At 42.5% G+C, this 18,858-nt stretch overlaps 1 protein-coding gene across 1 annotated transcript in view; it reads right to left on the bottom strand.

Annotated features, from left to right (window-relative positions):
- Nucleotides 1-269: 269 nt before the first annotated feature.
- Nucleotides 270-18,858, bottom strand: part of TDRD12 (tudor domain containing 12) — a gene marked incomplete at both ends in the record, with an annotated part of 96,251 nt that continues 77,662 nt past the window's right edge. The window contains 10 exons of the mRNA XM_084256852.1: nt 270-349; nt 762-828; nt 911-1,064; nt 1,189-1,302; nt 1,387-1,450; nt 2,429-2,535; nt 7,892-8,064; nt 10,423-10,515; nt 12,065-12,278; nt 12,927-13,114. Of these exons, the coding sequence (XP_084112978.1) occupies nt 270-349; nt 762-828; nt 911-1,064; nt 1,189-1,302; nt 1,387-1,450; nt 2,429-2,535; nt 7,892-8,064; nt 10,423-10,515; nt 12,065-12,278; nt 12,927-13,114 (1,254 nt within the window). The remainder of the gene's footprint in view (nt 350-761; nt 829-910; nt 1,065-1,188; nt 1,303-1,386; nt 1,451-2,428; nt 2,536-7,891; nt 8,065-10,422; nt 10,516-12,064; nt 12,279-12,926; nt 13,115-18,858) is intronic.

Raw genomic sequence — 18,858 nt, 5'->3', positions numbered from 1 at the left:
GCTGGGATGGGCGAGGACAGGCTGGGCACCCACGAGAGGTACGGGCCCAGTGTGTTTCTCTGCATCCTTCCACCTCCCTTGAAGCCCATTTTTAAGTCAATTAAAAATTTCTTGCCATTACCAATTCCAGTGTCACAGGTGACTTAGTAATAATTCATCCTTGTAGAAATTTATCTTCAATATGACTGCTGGTTTTAACTTCTTGTCACACAGAATTATCATTTTTGTTCAAAGACTTCCAGTCACTCCTCAGGATGTGATTCACAGTCTCAATCACTCTCACTTTCATCCTCCTCTGAAGTTCTGTTACTGTTCTCAACTTTGCAGGACAGGTTTTTTGAATTTATAACTAGGAAAGTTAGATAATACAAAAAATACGTTATGTGTACTTCTAATTATTAGCAAATCTCCCGTCTCCCATTATTTTGGTCAATGTAAAACAAGTCTGTTAAATTCCAATTCTATCTTTCATCTTATTTTTTATTTTCATTATTATAGGCAAGAAATGAACAGGTAGAATTTTCCTGCTTAAATTATTTTACCAGGAAAACCATGTGTAAAAGTGTTATAAAGGAGGTCTGTTTATGACCAAGACTTGATACTTCCTCAAAACCAGAACAATTAGCATCAAGATCAAACACAAGGGTAGAACTATTCCTAAGGGCTTTAATTTAACCGATGCATTCCTGAAACAAGCCAAGAGATTACGCCCAGCCCAGGGACCAACGGCCTCTCTCCAGGCAGTGGTGTATGGCTCTTACCTCTGGAGAAGTGGTTATCCTCTTCACAGTCTTCCCAGTGATCAAAATCAAAAGCCACATTAGGATTCTGTTCAATATAAATTTACATTAGGTGAGAGAATAAAATAAACTCAAGATGTTAAGATCAGTCACAGGTATTTTCAACTCACCCTCTGTTTGAGTAAACTATACCAAGGCTCCCTTTTCTCTTTGGCAAGAGTGATTACAGGTTCATCATTTTTAACTATGCATTTGCAATCATCTTTTATTATGTTGGCCTGCAGCTCCATATCAGCCAAATAAAATTTGTCTCCCACCCAGGCACTGAGTTTAAAAAAAAAAAAAAAAGAAGTGGAGAAATAAAGTCAGCCTTTTAAAAATTGTCAGTTTTTTTTTTTTCTGTTTTACTTTGTAGGATACACAGATAGAAAATATAAGATAAACCTACCTGAAAACAACTCTATCTCTAGAAAATTTACATTTATAATCTTTTACATTTCTTATTCTTATTTTTAATATGACCATATCATCTTTTTGGAACCATTTTATTTGTGGGTGGAAGCTGGATAGGAAAGAAAAAGGCATAAACACATCACTATTTATTCAAGAGTGAAGAAGGGGAAGTATATGCTAACGACAGACATACCTTTTAACAGGTTCTGTGGTTTTTTTAGTGGAAACATCTTCTCCAGTGTTTTCTGGTAAGGTTTCTATATAAAAAGCAAAATTTTCCTGTAGGTTATTTATATGCAATTCCAAAATGTGTGTATATATTTAGTACTTCTTTTGCACTTTATGCAACTTTTAGCTGAGAAACTATTCATTATGGTAACTATGGTAACTATTTACTATGGTAACCCAAGCGGCCAGGTGCAAAGAATAGACAAAAAAAATTAAAATGCACATACATATTTAAACAACCTATTAAGAACAGGCTCTGACAAATAATAATACAGAAAGTTAGGCAAATCTTTGAAAAGGAACAGCATTCCAACTGGTGGCTGTCTAGGTTTCTCTGCTGCCATCTTAATCTATGAGGACCCCAGAAGAGCAGCCAGTAGCCAGTATGTGAACATACCATTTCTAAAACACTGCAATGTAAACTTTTTGATCTAAAACATTTGAAGTTTCCATCCCAAACACTTGAACAAGAATGTTCACAGCAGCTAATAACCACAGTTGAAACCTAAATACCACCTCACCATCCATCGCTGAGCAAACAGATGAACTGTGGTGTGGTCATATTAGTTTACAAATCAGTAATAAAAATGGATGCTGCTACTTTCATGAAAACAGATGAATTTCAAAGATACACTGGAGTGAAAGAAGCCACAGGGTGTATATCACATATTTCAACTCAGCAAAACTGCTGGTGATAAAAGTCAGGACAGAAGTTACTGGGAGGGGTTGGAGATAGGGAAGGTGCGGCTATACAGATGTGAAAAAAATCGGATGAGCTGTACACTTAAGATCTGCACACTTTGTTGTACATTAAATCTCTTGTACACTAAATCTCAAACAGAAAAAGGGGAAAAAACTAAGCTATGCAAAATACTCAATGAAAAATGAAATGCAAAAATACGAAGTTAGGTACTATCAGTCACCTGTAATTCACCCAAAACAAAAATCTAAAATTAGAAAATTCCCAAGTAGCAATGATTTCCAGTTAACCATTGGAGATAACCAACCATGTTTCTGGTCTGACTTCGTCTCAGAGCCAGCAGTTCTTTCTGACACCCCGTTCTCCTGCTCTCTCCTCTGCAAACTGAGGGCATCTTCTGCTGAATCAGGTATCCTGCAGAGAAGAGGAGGTGGTGAACTCAGACTTGAGACAGGCAAAATCTGGCTTTCTACAGGGCTCAGAGAGTTCAGAATGCTCCTCTCAGCGGACGAGCTCTGCTGGGCCAGTTCACCACACAGACCAGATGTTCCACAGATACCGCCCACCAGACACGGGTACTGAGTCTACCAAGACAACGTGAGAATAACATACACTGCCGGCCACTTCAAGCAGGGAAAAAGGGCAGAAGCAAAACCAACCTCTTTTCCTCCTACACCACAGTCGCTCAGTTTATCTTCCCAGAGACTACCCTGCTAGTGGCAATGTGGGTCTAGTTCTAGAAACATTCTTTGATCAAAAAAAAAAAAAGAAAAAGAAAATAATGCCATTTCTATCTATCTCAAACACACACAAACATACATGCATTTAAACATGGGAACCTACTACATACACGTTTCTAATTGTGTTTTATTATACTCAATAACTAGAGATTATTCCATATCAGTACAATGAGTGCTCCCTTATTCTTCAAAAATTTTAATTTTCTTTTGATTTTTTTGAGCAAATTAACACATTCATGTGGTTCAAATATTTGAATATAAACAAAATGGTCTACACAGTGAAAAATTACCTTCTCACCTCTATTCCCCAGCTACCAATTTCCTTCCTCATGGATTTTAATATAATGTTTTTTGTGCATCCTTTTAGAGATAACACAAACCTAAAGAAGTCTATACAAACATACAAAGACACACCCAGGTATTCATGCACACACCTTACAGGTGAATCTCCAGGGGACTTTCCCAGGAAGCCTGCAGTAGGTCTTTCCAAATGGCAGGGAGCAGAGTCCATGCTCCAACCACCGACGCAGGGACCCCTGCCAGGTCTCAGCCTTACCTCTGTGCAGCCCACCCTCTTCCACCACCACGGCTCTGACCTGCTTCAGGAGAACCTCATCTGCTGGAGTCCTGTTCCTTCTTTCTCACTCTTACCAAGTTTTTACTCTCCTGAAATAGTGACAAACTGAAAACCTGCTTTCAGGAATATACCTTCAGTAACCATAAATTTAGTATGTCCAAACCCAAACTCAGTGTCTCCTCCTTTCCAATGAGCTGCTCTCTGGGAGGTGTCCAGTAACCATTGACCATGCTGACATCTCACATTCACTGTGTGCAGAATTACAGAATCACATCCCCACGTACATCCCCCATGTCTGGTGGCTCCTAGATCTTTCAAGTCCTCAGAATTCGTCCTCTTTTCCAATCTGCTGCAAGAATGGTGCCATTTTCCTTGCTTCTGATCCCAATTACTACTGTAGATTCTGGATCTGTTTCTTAGTTTCCTCATTCCAATGTACCTGTTTGTTTAGTTTTATTTTAGAATTTTATACAAGCTTTTTCAATGTCTACTGGCTATCAATCGAGGAATAAATCCTGCAAGGTGACCACTGGGGTGCTGATGCCTGGTCAGTCTTGAAGCTTTTTCCCAACCACCTCTGCCATTTATCTCATTTGTCCCAAACTCTCTTCACTCCTTTCCCTTTTCTCAATGGGATGCAGCCCACAGCCTTAAACACTTTCCCCAAGCTGCTTCTTCATGTGCCCAAATCCCCATCCTTAAGGAACCATTTAAAATGGAGGTTCTGCTTCCAGGAAAACTTCCTCTGTGGAATCTCGCCATCCTCTGCACCTCTCTCCACTGCAGTGTTATGGCCATAGGTGTACAATGCCTCCTGCACACTCACAAAGCCAAGTATGCAAAGTGGCAGAATGGAGTGCTTGGCACAGAGCTGGCTGCTGTGATTTACATGAGTGATAAATCTTCATTTTGATTAAATCTACTAAAATGGAATGCGATCTTCATTTTAAAAAGAATACTTTATAAATACAGAGGAATTCTTCTTGTTTCCTGAAAATGTGTGGAAAGAATTATCCTAAACCCACAGGTACCCAGTTTTATGTAGAAAACTAAAAAAAAAAACTGCAGACTATAAACTATTTTAACCTTTGCCACATTAAAAAAAAAATACACCTATTTTCAGCTGTAACTAGGGATCTCTCAAGGCAGCCGATGACTACATTGCTCAGTCTCCTGGGCACACAGTCCTGCCTTGATGGCCACTCAGCAGCGTCTGGCACACTCCTCACCTTGCCCCATCAAACCCTCCCCCTCCCCTGCTGTCCCAGTCTTCCCTCTCCCCTGCTGGCTGCACCCTATCGCTCTCCCACCTCTCAGTTTTAGAGGCCTAGGGCTCAGTCCTTGGATTTTTCACACTCACCCCATCAGGGCTCTCTTCCATATCCATTCTGACTTCCAAAACAAAGTACCTTCTGACCAGGTTCCTCGAGACCACAAGTTCACTAGAAATACATTCAGAAATGAGCTGTTTCTCACCACCTCCACCAAACCATTCTAGTCCATGCGATGGCAATCTGTCCTCAGCCCTGGCACAGTCTCTGTCCCTCAGCCCTCTCTTTAGTCTCAACACTGCAGCCCAGAACCATCTTCTCATCAAGTCATTCCTCTGCTCCAACCCCCTGAGAATGGGAGCCCAATCCGCGCAGTGGCCTCCAAGACATGACCCTGCACTGACCCACGCTGTCCCTGACGCACAAATACCCAAGACTCCTGCCCGCAGGAGTCCTTTCCCAGGTACCTGCAAGGGTCAGCCTCACCTCTGGAGTGAGCCAGCTTATTCCTGCCCAGAGCCACCCCTCTACCTTTCTGCTTTAATCTGCTCCTTCTCACGCATTACCATCTGACCCAGCAGGTACTTTTTTTTAACCTTTTCATCATCATCTCTCTCCACAGAAATGTGAGCCCTTTCAAGGGATGGCTCTTCTTTTTTGTTCATGATCATCTCAATAGACAATAAATATTTACTGCATGAATCTTAAAACTGCAACTTTACCTAACAGCACCTTCAATGGAAAATGCTGCACCCCCCCCCCCTGCAGTGACCTTCAGGGCTAATGGCTGTTGCCATGGTCCCTGAGGTCCGGCGTGGGCAAGGAACCATGCGCGCAGGGGGAGAACAGCAAACTCCCTAAGATGCAGAGAAGCCGAATGCCTGCCAAGAAATAATGACCACCAGAAGCTGCCACAAAGATGATTAAAAGAAATGCTGACCACCTGGAACCTTATCTCGCTTTCTCAAGGCCCACAAACTTTATTCTGCTACAACTGTCTTTCTAAAATCTTTCCTTTTTCTGGTCATTGATTGCTAATTAAAAAACATACGTAATTTAATAATTAGGCTAATGCAAATGAAACATTACTAAACACTGTGTTATAATAGAATTGTTGGTTTAATAATCTTTCTATTATGTGCTTAACTTTAGTACCTTTGATATTAACTGCATTATAATAAAAATTTACCTATGACAATTAATTATGAGTAAACATAAGTAGGTAATAGTAGTAGTAGTTAGTACAAGAATATAGAAAGAGTTAATAACCTGTCCAATTAGGAATGAGGCTAGGTCCAGGTGTAACTTCGGACATAAATCACTGCCCTGTCAATTAAGCTAAGCCTATGAGCAAACTGATCTCTTTGATGTTCACTGTTCCTATGCCTTTAGAAAAAACATATATATACTGACCACTAACTTAATAAAAGCGCACTCAGATTTTCACTCTCTTGAAGTGTGTCTGTGTGTCATTTATTCATCGAATCCCTGACCACCCTGCGCAATCTCTCAACCCTGAGACGGCCTCATCGTCCATCGCTGTGCTGGTCCGCGGCAGGAAAAGTATATATTTATTAAGTCAAATGAAATGATGTTAGACTGAAAAAATATTCTAGCATCTTGCTACCAAAAGAGAACACATGCACGGCAAGATGGCCAAGGAGGAAGCGCCAACCTTCCCTTCCCCACAGGAGCATCACACAAACCACCCGAAGCTGTATGAACCAATTCCCCGGAAGCCTGGAAAACAGTGAAGCCTTTACAGCAACCAAGCAAATGCCTAACCAAGAAAAAGCCTATTTCAAAAATTAGAGGAAAATTCTCTGGAATTTTCACCTGCCCGTGTATCCACATCACCCCCCTTAACCACTTTGGTCATCCTGAACTGTCAGGTTCCTGTTCCTCAAAACAAAGGGTACAAACCTCACATGCAAATACCGTGTAACAGGCGTCTTATTCTACCTGCTGGCGCTGGAGGTGGGGGTGGGCACACACCTGAGGGACTGGTGCTAGACACCTGTGTGTCTCATCTGAGATGGAACGCAGGTGTAAAGCCACAGGCACTGCTTGGGAAAGGCCACGGCAGGCCCACAGACACCTGAGGCAAAAGGCTGCCCAAGAAGACAAAGACTGTGTCCATCTGTGTCTCACTGGGGATTGCCAAAGCGACTTTCAGAGTCTCTCATATGTAGCTTGTGGAAAAGTAAACCAACACAATACGAAATACATATATAAGTACAACAAAACATGTAGGAGGATGGGCCACTTGAAGTAGCTCAGAACTGGAAGTTTCTTCATCAATAGTAGGGCGGGACAAATTATATTCATACAATGGGGTATTATGCAGCAATGAGAATTTATAATCTACAGGTTCATGCGCAAAACAGATGAACTTCACAAATAATGCTAAGTCAAAATCGCCAGGCACCAGCCACACACAACATGATCATTCAAACGAAGAACATAGCCAGTGAAGAGCTCCCGGGCTTCCTCATGTTGGGGGTGAGGCTACCCATGGGGAACGGGGAAGGGGCAGTCAGCTGTGATCTGGGTGGGGCTGGTTTCTGTGCTCAGCAAATCCATCAAACTACACTTAAGATGTATGCACTGTTCTGCAGGTGTTTTGTCGGCAAAAAGTTAACAGGTGAAATAACGTATCTGGGGTTTGTTTATAATACTCCCCCAAACACAGAAGTGTGGATTGGGGTATGGATAAAACAAGACTCCCAAATTCTTGGTAATTTTTGAAGCTGAGTGATGGGAACGTGGAGACTCATTAAACTCTACTTTCATTAAAAAATGCTCATAAATGGGCCTCCCCAGTGGCGCAGCGGTTGAGCGCTGGGTTGCGAAGCTGCCCGCGGCCTCTGCGGCGCCGGTTCGATCCCCGGCTGCTCCCCGGCCACCAGAGGAGGGTCCCACATGGCGCGCAGACCTCTCCTGCCGCCCGCTGCTCCCCTCAGCAGTGTCCTTCGGTCCTTCTGCCTGTTCTGCTCCCCGCTCTGGCTCTGGTGAATTCTCTCGCCCTCCCGTGCTTCTGACTGTACCCAGTGCATGTATAAACAAAAACAAACAAATAAATAAATAAAACATGCCTCTATTAAAAAAAAAATGCTCATAATACAGGTGAGTTATAGTTCCACAAAACAGCTCTTCCAAAAGAGAGACAAAAATCCACTTACAGCGTTTGGCTTAGGCTTTCTTCAAAAGTTGGCATTTTAGCTCCTTTGTATAATTTTTTCAGTTGTTCTATATGGTCGGAATTATCAATGCCCATTCCCATTGACAAAATTTCAGCTCGAACATTATAATCAATGATAGAAGTTTTCAAGTTTGTAAGTTTTGTAATGTGCACCTTGAATCAAAGAAAAAATATATTTGCAGGAATCACACTTTGAACTTGAAAGGAATCATAAACATACGGCCTTTCAATCTATCGCTGCAGATATACCTGGGCACATGCCACAATGTACAAGGGCTTCCCAACTGCAGCATCCGGTCATTTCACAACCAAGGTTACATCTCAATCTTCCAGAGCCCAGGGCCACTGCAGAAACATGATCAGGTCTGGGGTGGGGGTCAAGATCAGATGTTGGAATAAAGCCCCCAGACAAGTCCAATCTGTAATGCTGTAACCACACACAAAATGCACTGATCTTTCTATTATTCTAGTACTTTTGCTTTTTCTAACAAGGAGGATCCTAAGGCTGAGTCTTCAGGGGCCCACTAAGACCCCACGCAAGGCCCTGAATCCTGTGTTCTGGAAACTTCTTTCACTTGTCTTTTCTGTAACCAAAGCATTCTCACCCATTTCAATTTATAAAAAAATTAAACATGAAAATCTGCAGCAGTCTAATTTCTGTCGGTGAGTGCTGTGGACCCAGGATGGAGCACCCCTTCATCGTCAGGGGCTGGAGGCGGGGGAAGGCTGGCACTGGCTGCTGGCACCCCTTCCAAGTGAGACCTGGGAATGCGCTCCCATCTGGGAATAACAGAAGAGTCTCTCCACCCACACTATGGACCAAGCTGGCCCAGGTGGGGGGTTTGCCCCCCATGGAATGCCATGGATACTGCTCCACCTGGAGGTGGGGAAGGATGTTTGCCCAGTGGGTCTTCTGCTTCACTCTTATAGCTATAGTTTTTAAAAATCCCCACCTGAAGGGCCTCCCTGGTGGCGCAAGGGGTTAAGCACCGCACGATGAAGCAGTCTGCAGCCTCTGCAGCAGGAGTTTGATCCTCGGCCGGCCAGGGGGCAGCCCACATGGTGCAGCAGACCTCTCCTGACTTGCCCACTGCTCCCCTCAGCAGTGTACTTCGGTCAATCTGCCTGTTCTGTTCCCCACTCTTGTCTCTGCTGAATCCTCTCACCCCTGCATTTCTGGCCTGTACCGCAGCTCTTGCATGCATAAAAAAATAAATCTTTACCAAAAAATCCCCACCTGAAAAAGTTTTCATCTTTCTCCCACAAAGAAGAATTACAATGCTGATGAGGAAAACACCAACTGAGACCCCACAATCTCTTTATTCACTGGTAATCTCTACCTCCTCTCCTAAAAGTCATTTTATCCTCTTACTCTTTGGTCTCTACCCAAACTTACTTTAATGTGTTAAGGCTTTTCTAGTCTTGTAAATATAACTTTTTAGCCAAACAGTTTTTATGAACTAACTTCCTTTAACTTGTATAAATCACCATAATTAAGACTTAAGTGTACTAAAGCATAACTCTGAACTGAAAGGAGAGTCCTTGGGGTGTGAGCAGAGGGGATGGTGCAGCAGCAGAGCAGAGGCACTGAGACCCTGCAAGAAGCGTCATCTCACTCTCAGCCCCCAACACGGCTCCTCACGGTAGGAATGTGGATGAGGAGGAGGGAATCTTTTGCCTTTGACAGGCCAGAACACGAATTAGGTGCTCAATCAATATTTGGTGAAAGAATAAGACAGGAGTTTTAAATATAATAATACCTCCCCCATGCTAGAATCCTCAACATTGTGTATCATAGACCAGGACTTTCAGATCATTTACAGCTAGACAAATGGATCCCATGCTGTAGGCAGGTGCTGCCCCGTGGGAAAGCCACTGAACAATGCACAAGTAACACTTGAAATCATGGGAGAGAATGTAAATATTAGAGACTGAAACATGGAGTAAGGATAGTCTGAAAGAGCATCTTCTCAGTTGTATGTGAGTGCATGTGCTTACACACACACACACACACACACACTCTCACTCACTCCTGTGAGCTTTCTGGATTACAATGTAAAAATTGCCCATAAAGGGGCCTCCCTGGTGGCGCATCCATAGCCTTTGCAGCATGAGTTCGATCCCCGAGGGCAAGAGAACAACCCACATGGCAAAATAGACCTCTCCTGTCTTGCCCACTGCTCCCCTCAGCAGTGTATTTCAGTCAATTTTCCTGTTCTGTTCCCCACTGTCTCTGGTGAATCCTTTCACCTCCTGCATCTCTGGCCTGTACCCCAGCTCTTTTATGCATAAATAAATAAATCTTTTAAAAAACTGCCCTTGAATAAGACACCCACAACCAAATTCATGACTTAAATGACATGGTAAAAAAACAAACGCTAATGCAGAATCCCAAATATGCCTTCATTTACGTGAGGAACACATTTATTTAAGCAACAAGTTAGAATGATTTGGGTAATTTTAGGGGCCCATTCAAATGCAGATTTCTTTTTAAGAAAACTGCGTACTTACCATTGGATCAAGCCAAACTGTATTTCCCAGAGCCAGTATCACTTTTGCATCATGCAGCTTGCCAATAATTTTGTGATGAACATACCTAGTAACCTGAAAAAAATTTTTTATCGGAACCTTTAAGGAAATACCTTATTTTATATATGCTGTGCATGTTTTGCAAAAAACTTACCCAAGCAGTTCATTTGAACCTCACAACCACTTCAACAGGTCATTTATGGACACCATCAATCATGATAAGACTAACAGTGGAGTTAAATGAGGAGAGAGGCAAAAGAGAGTTCCGAGAACAGGTGGGGTCTATGCCTTTGGACTCCTAACACTGTGCATTTCCCACTATGGGCCTGCTCCCTGTCCAGCATCTGTTAACTGTCAACTTTGTCTTTACAACACAGATGTTTCTTCCTTGGGAAATGAAAGCGTTCCTGCGGCTTCAGAGGAGGACATAACGGCCACAAGCTTCGCGCTCTCCCAGCCCTTTCCGCCTGGCACGGCTCAGCAGGTGAGTCACACACTTCCTTGCACACCTGAACTCCACTAAGCAGAACAGGATAAGCTGGCTCGTCATGATTAGATGATTTCTAATCCCCTTCCTGTATATTAATTGGGAAGAATACACACAGGAGCTTTTTTCCCCATTTCTACAAAAGACACCTCTTCATGAAATATTTGAAACTGATCAGCTTAGCAGTTCATGTGCTTCCTGAGGACAAGGAACACAGCATCTTGCCAGTGGCTACATCCCCAGAACCCGCAGCACCAGCACACAATGGCTACTCGGTAAACGCTTTGCAGGAGCCGAAAAGTCTATTTAATAAAGGCTACTTGTACTAAACTCACAACAGTAGGTTGTATATTCATCCAATACTGTGGTAACATTCACCTGCGTTCTTTTTGGATAATGTAAATTTGTTTATAAATGAAATTGTTTTTACTCTGCCAACTGCAATGGTTTATTTCATATCTTAACAGGATTATACAAAAGTTAACCTTCCACTGAAGAAGCAGGAGTATCATCATGAACACAATTCACTGCTCTGGCAACAAGCAGGATGAACTGCCTCTCCACCCACTCTGTAAAGTGCGCAGCCCACCCAAGACCACGCTGCTGGGTTCCAAGTCACCACCTCACTGCTTCTTAGGGTCCACTTGGTGATACCTAACTCCTAAAGAAATGTAGTGTCTTCTTTTGGAAGCTTTTCTATACTCTCTCTTCCCTTGTCTATTCTCTCAACCCCGGAAGAATCACCTAGGCTATCCAGAGAGTGTCCATCGCCTACGTCTTCTTTGACAGAGACAAACATTTCTGTAGGTCGTACATGGTTTTTTCTGCTTAAGCTGTTAGCCAGTGTATTTTACTATGACCAACAGTTTCTTTCCATTCTAAGCTGTGAATGAGGCATCCCATACCTGGCCAGGGGGCCTGATACCTCCAGGGTCAGCACTGGGTCCATGCACATGATGGCGCATGCATTCCTGCTCTGGCAGGGATCCAAGCAGAATGGTGCTTCAGACGCCCAGAAAAAGCAGCATTTTACCCAAACTCAAAACTCTAAATTCAATTATACCACAATTTGGTCTATATCCTGGGTTAAGTATATTATACAACTCAATGAAATATAAAAAAGTCAAAGTAACTCACCTTTGGATTCCATTCAATTTCATTGTCAGCGGGTTTCACTCTACAAACAATAAACTCCACAGCTTGCGGGGGCAGCGTGTGGAAACACTCTGGAAGTTGCAATAATTGATCCCTTGTGATGAGCCCGGTCCTGCCTTCATCTATAAACTTTACAAGGACATTCTCTAGGGCCCAAGTGTCTTCTTTTTTAGGGCTCATCTCCAACACCTGAACCCTGGAGAACAACAGTGGTCTCAGTTTAACAGACTCCAAAATGGAAACAATCTTTGCCTCAACTTATTAAATGCAAAACACAAAAATAAAAGATTGAAACTTTTAGTCCATACCATTTTATTTCAGAAATAACTAGAGATGTCAAGAATACTTAGCAATAGTTTATTTAGTTAAAGCATACCTAACAATAAAAAAGTGCAGTATTTTTCAACAGAGTGAATTCCTTTATCTGACAACAACAACAACAAAAATGAATAGAGCAAATTAAATTTTCAAAGTTTCAAAGTGGCTATTCCTATATGGAACTGGTGTGGCATCTGAAAGCACAGATGGGGCAAGAAGCAAACAAACAGGGATTTGATAAGAATGGAGTTACAGATGCATCTGTGCATGGCACACAGCGATGGCTTGATAATTGAATATAAAATGTCACACTGTCGTCCATGCCCTCTGCCTAAGAGTCCAGGACCCAGCAAGCCTCACTGGATCTCTGGGATCCTGGCCACAGCACTGGCACCATCCTCCGAGGGGGCAGCCATACTTAGTACATAGTCCACTGAGGTCAAGAGTTGTAAAAATAGGGCTTAATTTCATCTAGAGTTACCTCATTCTTCACAACTTTTAGAGATGATATAAACAGACACTTTACCTGTGAAAAAGTGTTTTTTCTGCTAATCCATATAATCCAAATTTCTCCACCTTTTCAACAGTTGTTTTATTATTGGAATCCTCAAAATACTCTTTCATTTCAGCATGAAGAGTTGCATAAAGGTCCACATTTTTATTAACTATACGACCAAAGTAGTTTGTTGCATTGGAAATATAAAAGGGTATTACCTGAAACATAAATAGTAAAGTTAACTAAAAATCATATTAATCTAGGGAGCTCCCCAGTGGCACAGCAGGTTAAACGCAGTACTGTGAAGCTGTCTGTAGCCTCTGCAACGTGGGTTCGATTCCCGGCCGGCCAGGCAGAGTCCCACATGGCGAAGTAGACCTCTCCTGTCTCACCTGCTGCTCCCCTTATCAGTGCTTTTGATCTGTCTGCCTGTTCTGCTCCCCACTCTGACTCTGGTGAATCCTCTCACCCTCCAGTGCCTCTGGCCTGTACCCAAGCTATTGTATAAATAAAAAATAAATCTTAAAAAAAAATCCATTAGGGCCTCCCTGGTGGCACAGGCAGATCAATGCAGTGCTATGAAGCTGTCCAGAGCCTCTGCAATGCCTGTTTTGATCCCTGCCAGCCTCGAAGATCCCACATAGCGCAGCAGACCTCTCCTGTCTCACCTGCTGCTCCCCTCAGCAGTGTTATTTCGTCAGTCTGCCTGTTCTGTTCCCCTCTCTGTCTCTAGTGAATCCTCTCACCCTCTCACACATCTGGCCTGTACCTTGGTTCTTGTATAAATAAATCTTAAAAAAACCCCAAAACATTGACACCCAATTATGTTTTAAAAACTCATTAAAAAAATATTAGGCTACCCTTCCCCACCCACAAAGCTGGCATACTCTGACCAACAGAAAGAAAAACAACAACAACAAAAACAGACTACAGATCAAGTGGGACAGTGAGTGGAAAGGAACTATTGCAGGCACTGCACCCTATGAACAGGAACTGTGAAGAACCATGCGGGAATAGCCAAGGAGGTGAGTGAATGACTCTGGGTGCCAGTGCCACTAGAGGAAGATAAGGTCTCCCTGGAGAGACCTGCAAATAGCCTAAGGCCAGCCGGTAAGCTTGTGTGGAAAAGTGCGCAAGCTCGAAAACCATTCTAGGATTGCAGCTGCCCAGGTCCCTGCGCCCTTGACCTAGGTTGGTGGGGAGACACGTGGGAACCCTTAATGAGGTGAATGACCTCACTGAGTAATCAAAAGTCAGGTACTTGGGCATGGGAGCTGTGTGCAAAAGGCACCATTTCTGCGGACACTGAACTGGGCTACCATCCATGTCCTGGATCTGAGGGCTTCGGAACTGAGACCCAGGGCTTGAATTTCAGGGTGTGGGATCCCCATGATGCGCGCTACAGGGGGTAGACAGAGTAGCCCATTCCGTTGAACCATTCCACGCCATCCCCACTCAGTTCCAGGGAGACCCACGGGGAGAAAGCACAACCCCAGATGGATACTAAGAAAGATCTCTGGCACCACCTAGTGATCAGAACAAAATCACCAACTTCCTAATAGTTGGAAGTCAGGCTTTCCAAAACCACCCTCAGGCTCTGAGAGGGGGGTGGGCCACTCAAACAGGGGTAAGAAGGGAAACAAGGTGTGGAGCAAGACCCCATCTGGAACTGAGAGCTAGGCACAGGATTCAGGGCATGGGAAATGCCATAACAGTGGGCACTGCACAAGGTGACAGGCATCGTTTTGGATCTGAGACCCTGAGATTGAGAACTAGAGCCAGAAATCAGGGCAAGGATCCACACAGCCACGAGCACAGCACCAGGTGAACACGGGGCAGACACAGCACCCAGGCCCTGTGTCACAGTGCTCCTCTCCCCCTCCTCCATTTCTCAGAGAACTACAGGGGAAAAGCACAGGTCAGCAAGTACAGGTCTCTAGCATCACCTAGTGACCAGAGCAAAATCACCAACTAAGTGATTCCCTGCTGGAACTGAGTAAATAAGGAGGGAGGGAACTGTAAGAGACAGTGCCCAGCAACACAGCCACAGCATCAACAACCTGGTGGAATTTTGGCCTACCAGTGCTGGTCTCCGTCTGGTAAACAGTTTTCAACACCCCTGAAGGAGCAATCCAAAAAGATGCCCGCCAACACCAGTGGCACAACGTCCCAATGCATAAAACAAATTAGAAAGCTAACAGCAGGGAGAAGAAAAAATATAAATAACCAAGCAAGCCCACAGGAGAAGGACACACCACAAAAAGAAATACGGTCACCAGAGCTCAACAATGACATGGAAGAACTTCTCGGCCTATCAGATAGAGAATTAATGATCATCATGATTAAAAAGCAGAAAGAAAACGAAAAGGAAAAAAATTATTTGAGACAAATAATCACTGAACTGAAGAATGAAATTGAGACCTTAGAAAAGGAAAGAAAAGAAATGCAGGAGATTAAAAGATTATTAGAGGAGATAAAAAAAAACTCTGGGAAAAGCAATGAAAACAGAATCAATGAAATGGAAGAATGGATCAGTACTATCAAAGATACAGAAATAAAAAGAGCCAAAAGAGAAAAGGAGAGAGAAGTGCAAATGAAGAACCACGAGGATACTCTTAGACAATTATCAGACTCCATGAAGAGAGGATATTTAAGAGTTATAGGCATTCCAGAAGGTGAGGAGAGAGACAAAGAATTTGAGAAATTATTCAAGTAGATAATTGAAGAAAACTTCCCAAGCATGAAAAAGGAGATGAATATAGACTTACAAGAAGTGAGAACTCCCAATTACCACAATGAAAAGAAAATTACAGAAAGACACTTAATAGTAAAGATTGCAAGAGTCCAAGACAAAGAAAAAACAATGAAACTGGCAAAGGGGAAGAAACAGATAACTTACAAGGGAAAACCAATCAGGTTAACTTCAGACTTCTCCGAAGAAACATTACGGGCAAGAAGAGAATGGACTAACATATTCAGCAAACTTCAACACAGCAAATGCCAACCAAGAATACTTTACCCTGCAAAGCTCTCCTTCCTCTACGAAGGAAAAATATGGACCTTCTAAGACAAACAGAAACTGCAGAAATTCATTACAACTAAACCCCCACTCCAAAAAAATTCTACAAGAAGTCCTAAAGCCAAAACCAATACAGGAATGAAGAAGAACAGAATATAGCAAGGAATAAAATCATAAAAAAAACCAAACTCACAATGGCAAACACAGATGCCAACATATCAATATCAACTCTAAATGTAAATGGATTACACTCATCAATAAAAGGAAAGAGTAGCAGGCTGGATTAAAAAACAAAATCCAACCTTCTGCTTCTCCAGGAAACACATTTAACCACAAAAGATAAACATAGACTGAAAGCAAAAGGTTGGAAAACAATCCTACAAGCAAATGGACCAAAAAAGAAGGCAGGAACAACCATACTTATATCAGATGAAAGAGACTTCAAATTAAAAAAGGTAAAAAGAGGGCCTCCTCCGTGGCGCAGTGGTTGAGCCCTGGGTTGCGAAGCTGCCCATGGCCTCTGAGGCGCCAGTTCGATCCCTGGCTGCTCCCCGGCCACAGGAGGAGGGTCCCACATGGCGCGCAGACCTCTCCTGCCGCTCGCTGCTCCCCTCAGCAGTGCACTTCGGTCCTTCTGCCTGCTCTGCCCCCCCCCGCTCTGGCTCTGGTGAATTCTTTCACCCTCCCACGCTTCTGACTGTATCCAGTGCTTGTATGAATGTATGTATAAATCAATCAATCAATCAATAAATCTTTAAAAAAAAAAAAGGTAAAAAGAGACACAGACGGACACGACATTATGATCAAGGGGACAGTACATTAGGAAGATATAACACTCATCAACGTATACTCACCAAATGAAGGGGCACCAACATATATTAGACTATTATTATCAGCTCTGAAAACAGACATTAAAGAAAATACATATATAGTGAGAGACTTCAACACCCCACTCTCACCAATGGACAGATCAACAAGACAAAAAATAAATAAAGGGGCCTCCCCAGTGGCGCATCAGTTGAGCGCTGGGTTGCAAAGCTGCCCGCGGCCTCTGCGGTGCCGGTTCGATCCCCGGCTGCTCCCCAGCCACCGGAGGAGGGTCCCACATGGCGCGCAGACCTCTCCTGCTGCCCGCTGCTCCCCTCAGCAGTGTACCTTGGTCCTTCTGCCTGTTCTGCTCCCTGCTCTGGCTCTGGTGAATTCTCTCACCCTCCCGCGCTTCTGACTGTACCCAGTGCATGTATAAACAAAACAAACAAATAAATAAATAAAACATGCCTCTATTAAAATAAATGTTTTTTTAAAAAAAAAAAAAGACAGTAGAGCCCTAAATAAAGACACAAAACTCATAGACTTAACAGACATCTATAGGACACTGCACCTAAAAAAATCCAAGTACACATTTTTCTCAAGTGCGCATGGATCATTCTCTAGAATCGATCACATACTGGGCCACAAGACAAACATCAACAGATACATGAAGATCAAAATCATTCCAACTATCTTCTCTGATCATAAAGGCATCAAGCTAGAAATAAATCATGAAAAGAAAACAAGGAACCCTCCCACTTCATGGAGATTGAAATCCACACTACTGGAAGACCACTGGACTAATTAGGAGATCAAAGAAGAAATTAAAAAATACTTTGAGTTGAACGACAAGGAGGACACCACTTTCCAGAATGTATGGGATGCAGCAAAGGCAGTAATAAGTGGAATATATATAGCAATACAGGCTCACATCAACAAACAAGAAAGAACTCAAAGAAACAACCTAATCTCACATTTCAAAGAGCTAGAAAAAGAACAAAGAAACCCTAACACCAGTAGAAAGAAATAATAAAAATCAAAGCAGAAATAAATGAAATAGAAATTAAAAAAAAAAATCCAAAAGATCAATGAAACCAAAAGTTGGTTCTCTGAAAAAATAAACAAAATAGACAAACCTCTAGCCAGGCTCACAAAGAAAAAACGGGAGAAAACACACATAAATCGGATTATAAATGAAAGAGGAGAATCACAACAGACTAAGTGGAAATAAAAAGAATAATCAGAGATTACTATGAACACTTATATGCAAACAAATTCAACAACCTAGAAGAGATAGACAAATTCCTAGAACGATATAATCTTCCAAAGCTGGACAAAGAACAAATAGAACACCTAAACAGACCAATTACAAGCAGCGAAATTGAGGCAGTTATCAAAGCACTCCCCAAAAACAAAAGCCCAGGCCCAGACAGCTTCACAAATGAATTCTACCAAATATTCAGCAGTGAACTAGTGCCTATCCTACACAAACTCTTTCAAAAAATTAAAAAGGACTACTACCAAATACATTCTACGAAGCCAACATTACACTAATACCAAAACCAGAGACAATGCAAAAAAGGAAAACTACAGAGCAATCTTCCTAATGAACACTGATGCAAAAATCCTCCACAAAATCCTTGCCAACAGAATCCAACAATGCATCAAAGGGATAGTACACCGCGATCAAGGGTGATTTATTCCAGGAGCCTAAGGATGGTTCAACACATGAAAATCAGTAAGTGTAATCCAACACATCAACAAAAAGAAAAATAAAAACCATATGATATTAATAGATGCTGAGAACATGTGACAAAGTTCAATATCCATTTATGATGAAGGCCCTCAAAATACTTATGATGTAAGATAAACTGTATCTTAACATGATAAAAGCTGTATATGACAAACCCACTGCCAATATTATTTTCAATGACGAAAAGCTGAAGGCCTTTCCTTTAAGATCAGGAACAAGACAAGGATGTCCTCTCTCACCATTGCTCTTCAGTATAATACTGGAGGTCCTAGCCAGGGCAGTAAGACAAGAGAAAGACATACAAGGACTCCAAATAGGGAAAGAAGTGAAACTATCACTATTTGCAGATGATATGATAATATAAATAGAGAACCATAAAA

Source organism: Talpa europaea (genome assembly GCF_964194135.1).
Source record: "Talpa europaea genome assembly, chromosome: 16".
Classification (NCBI taxonomy): domain Eukaryota; kingdom Metazoa; phylum Chordata; class Mammalia; order Eulipotyphla; family Talpidae; genus Talpa; species Talpa europaea.
This window is presented reverse-complemented; position numbering and strand designations above follow the sequence as displayed.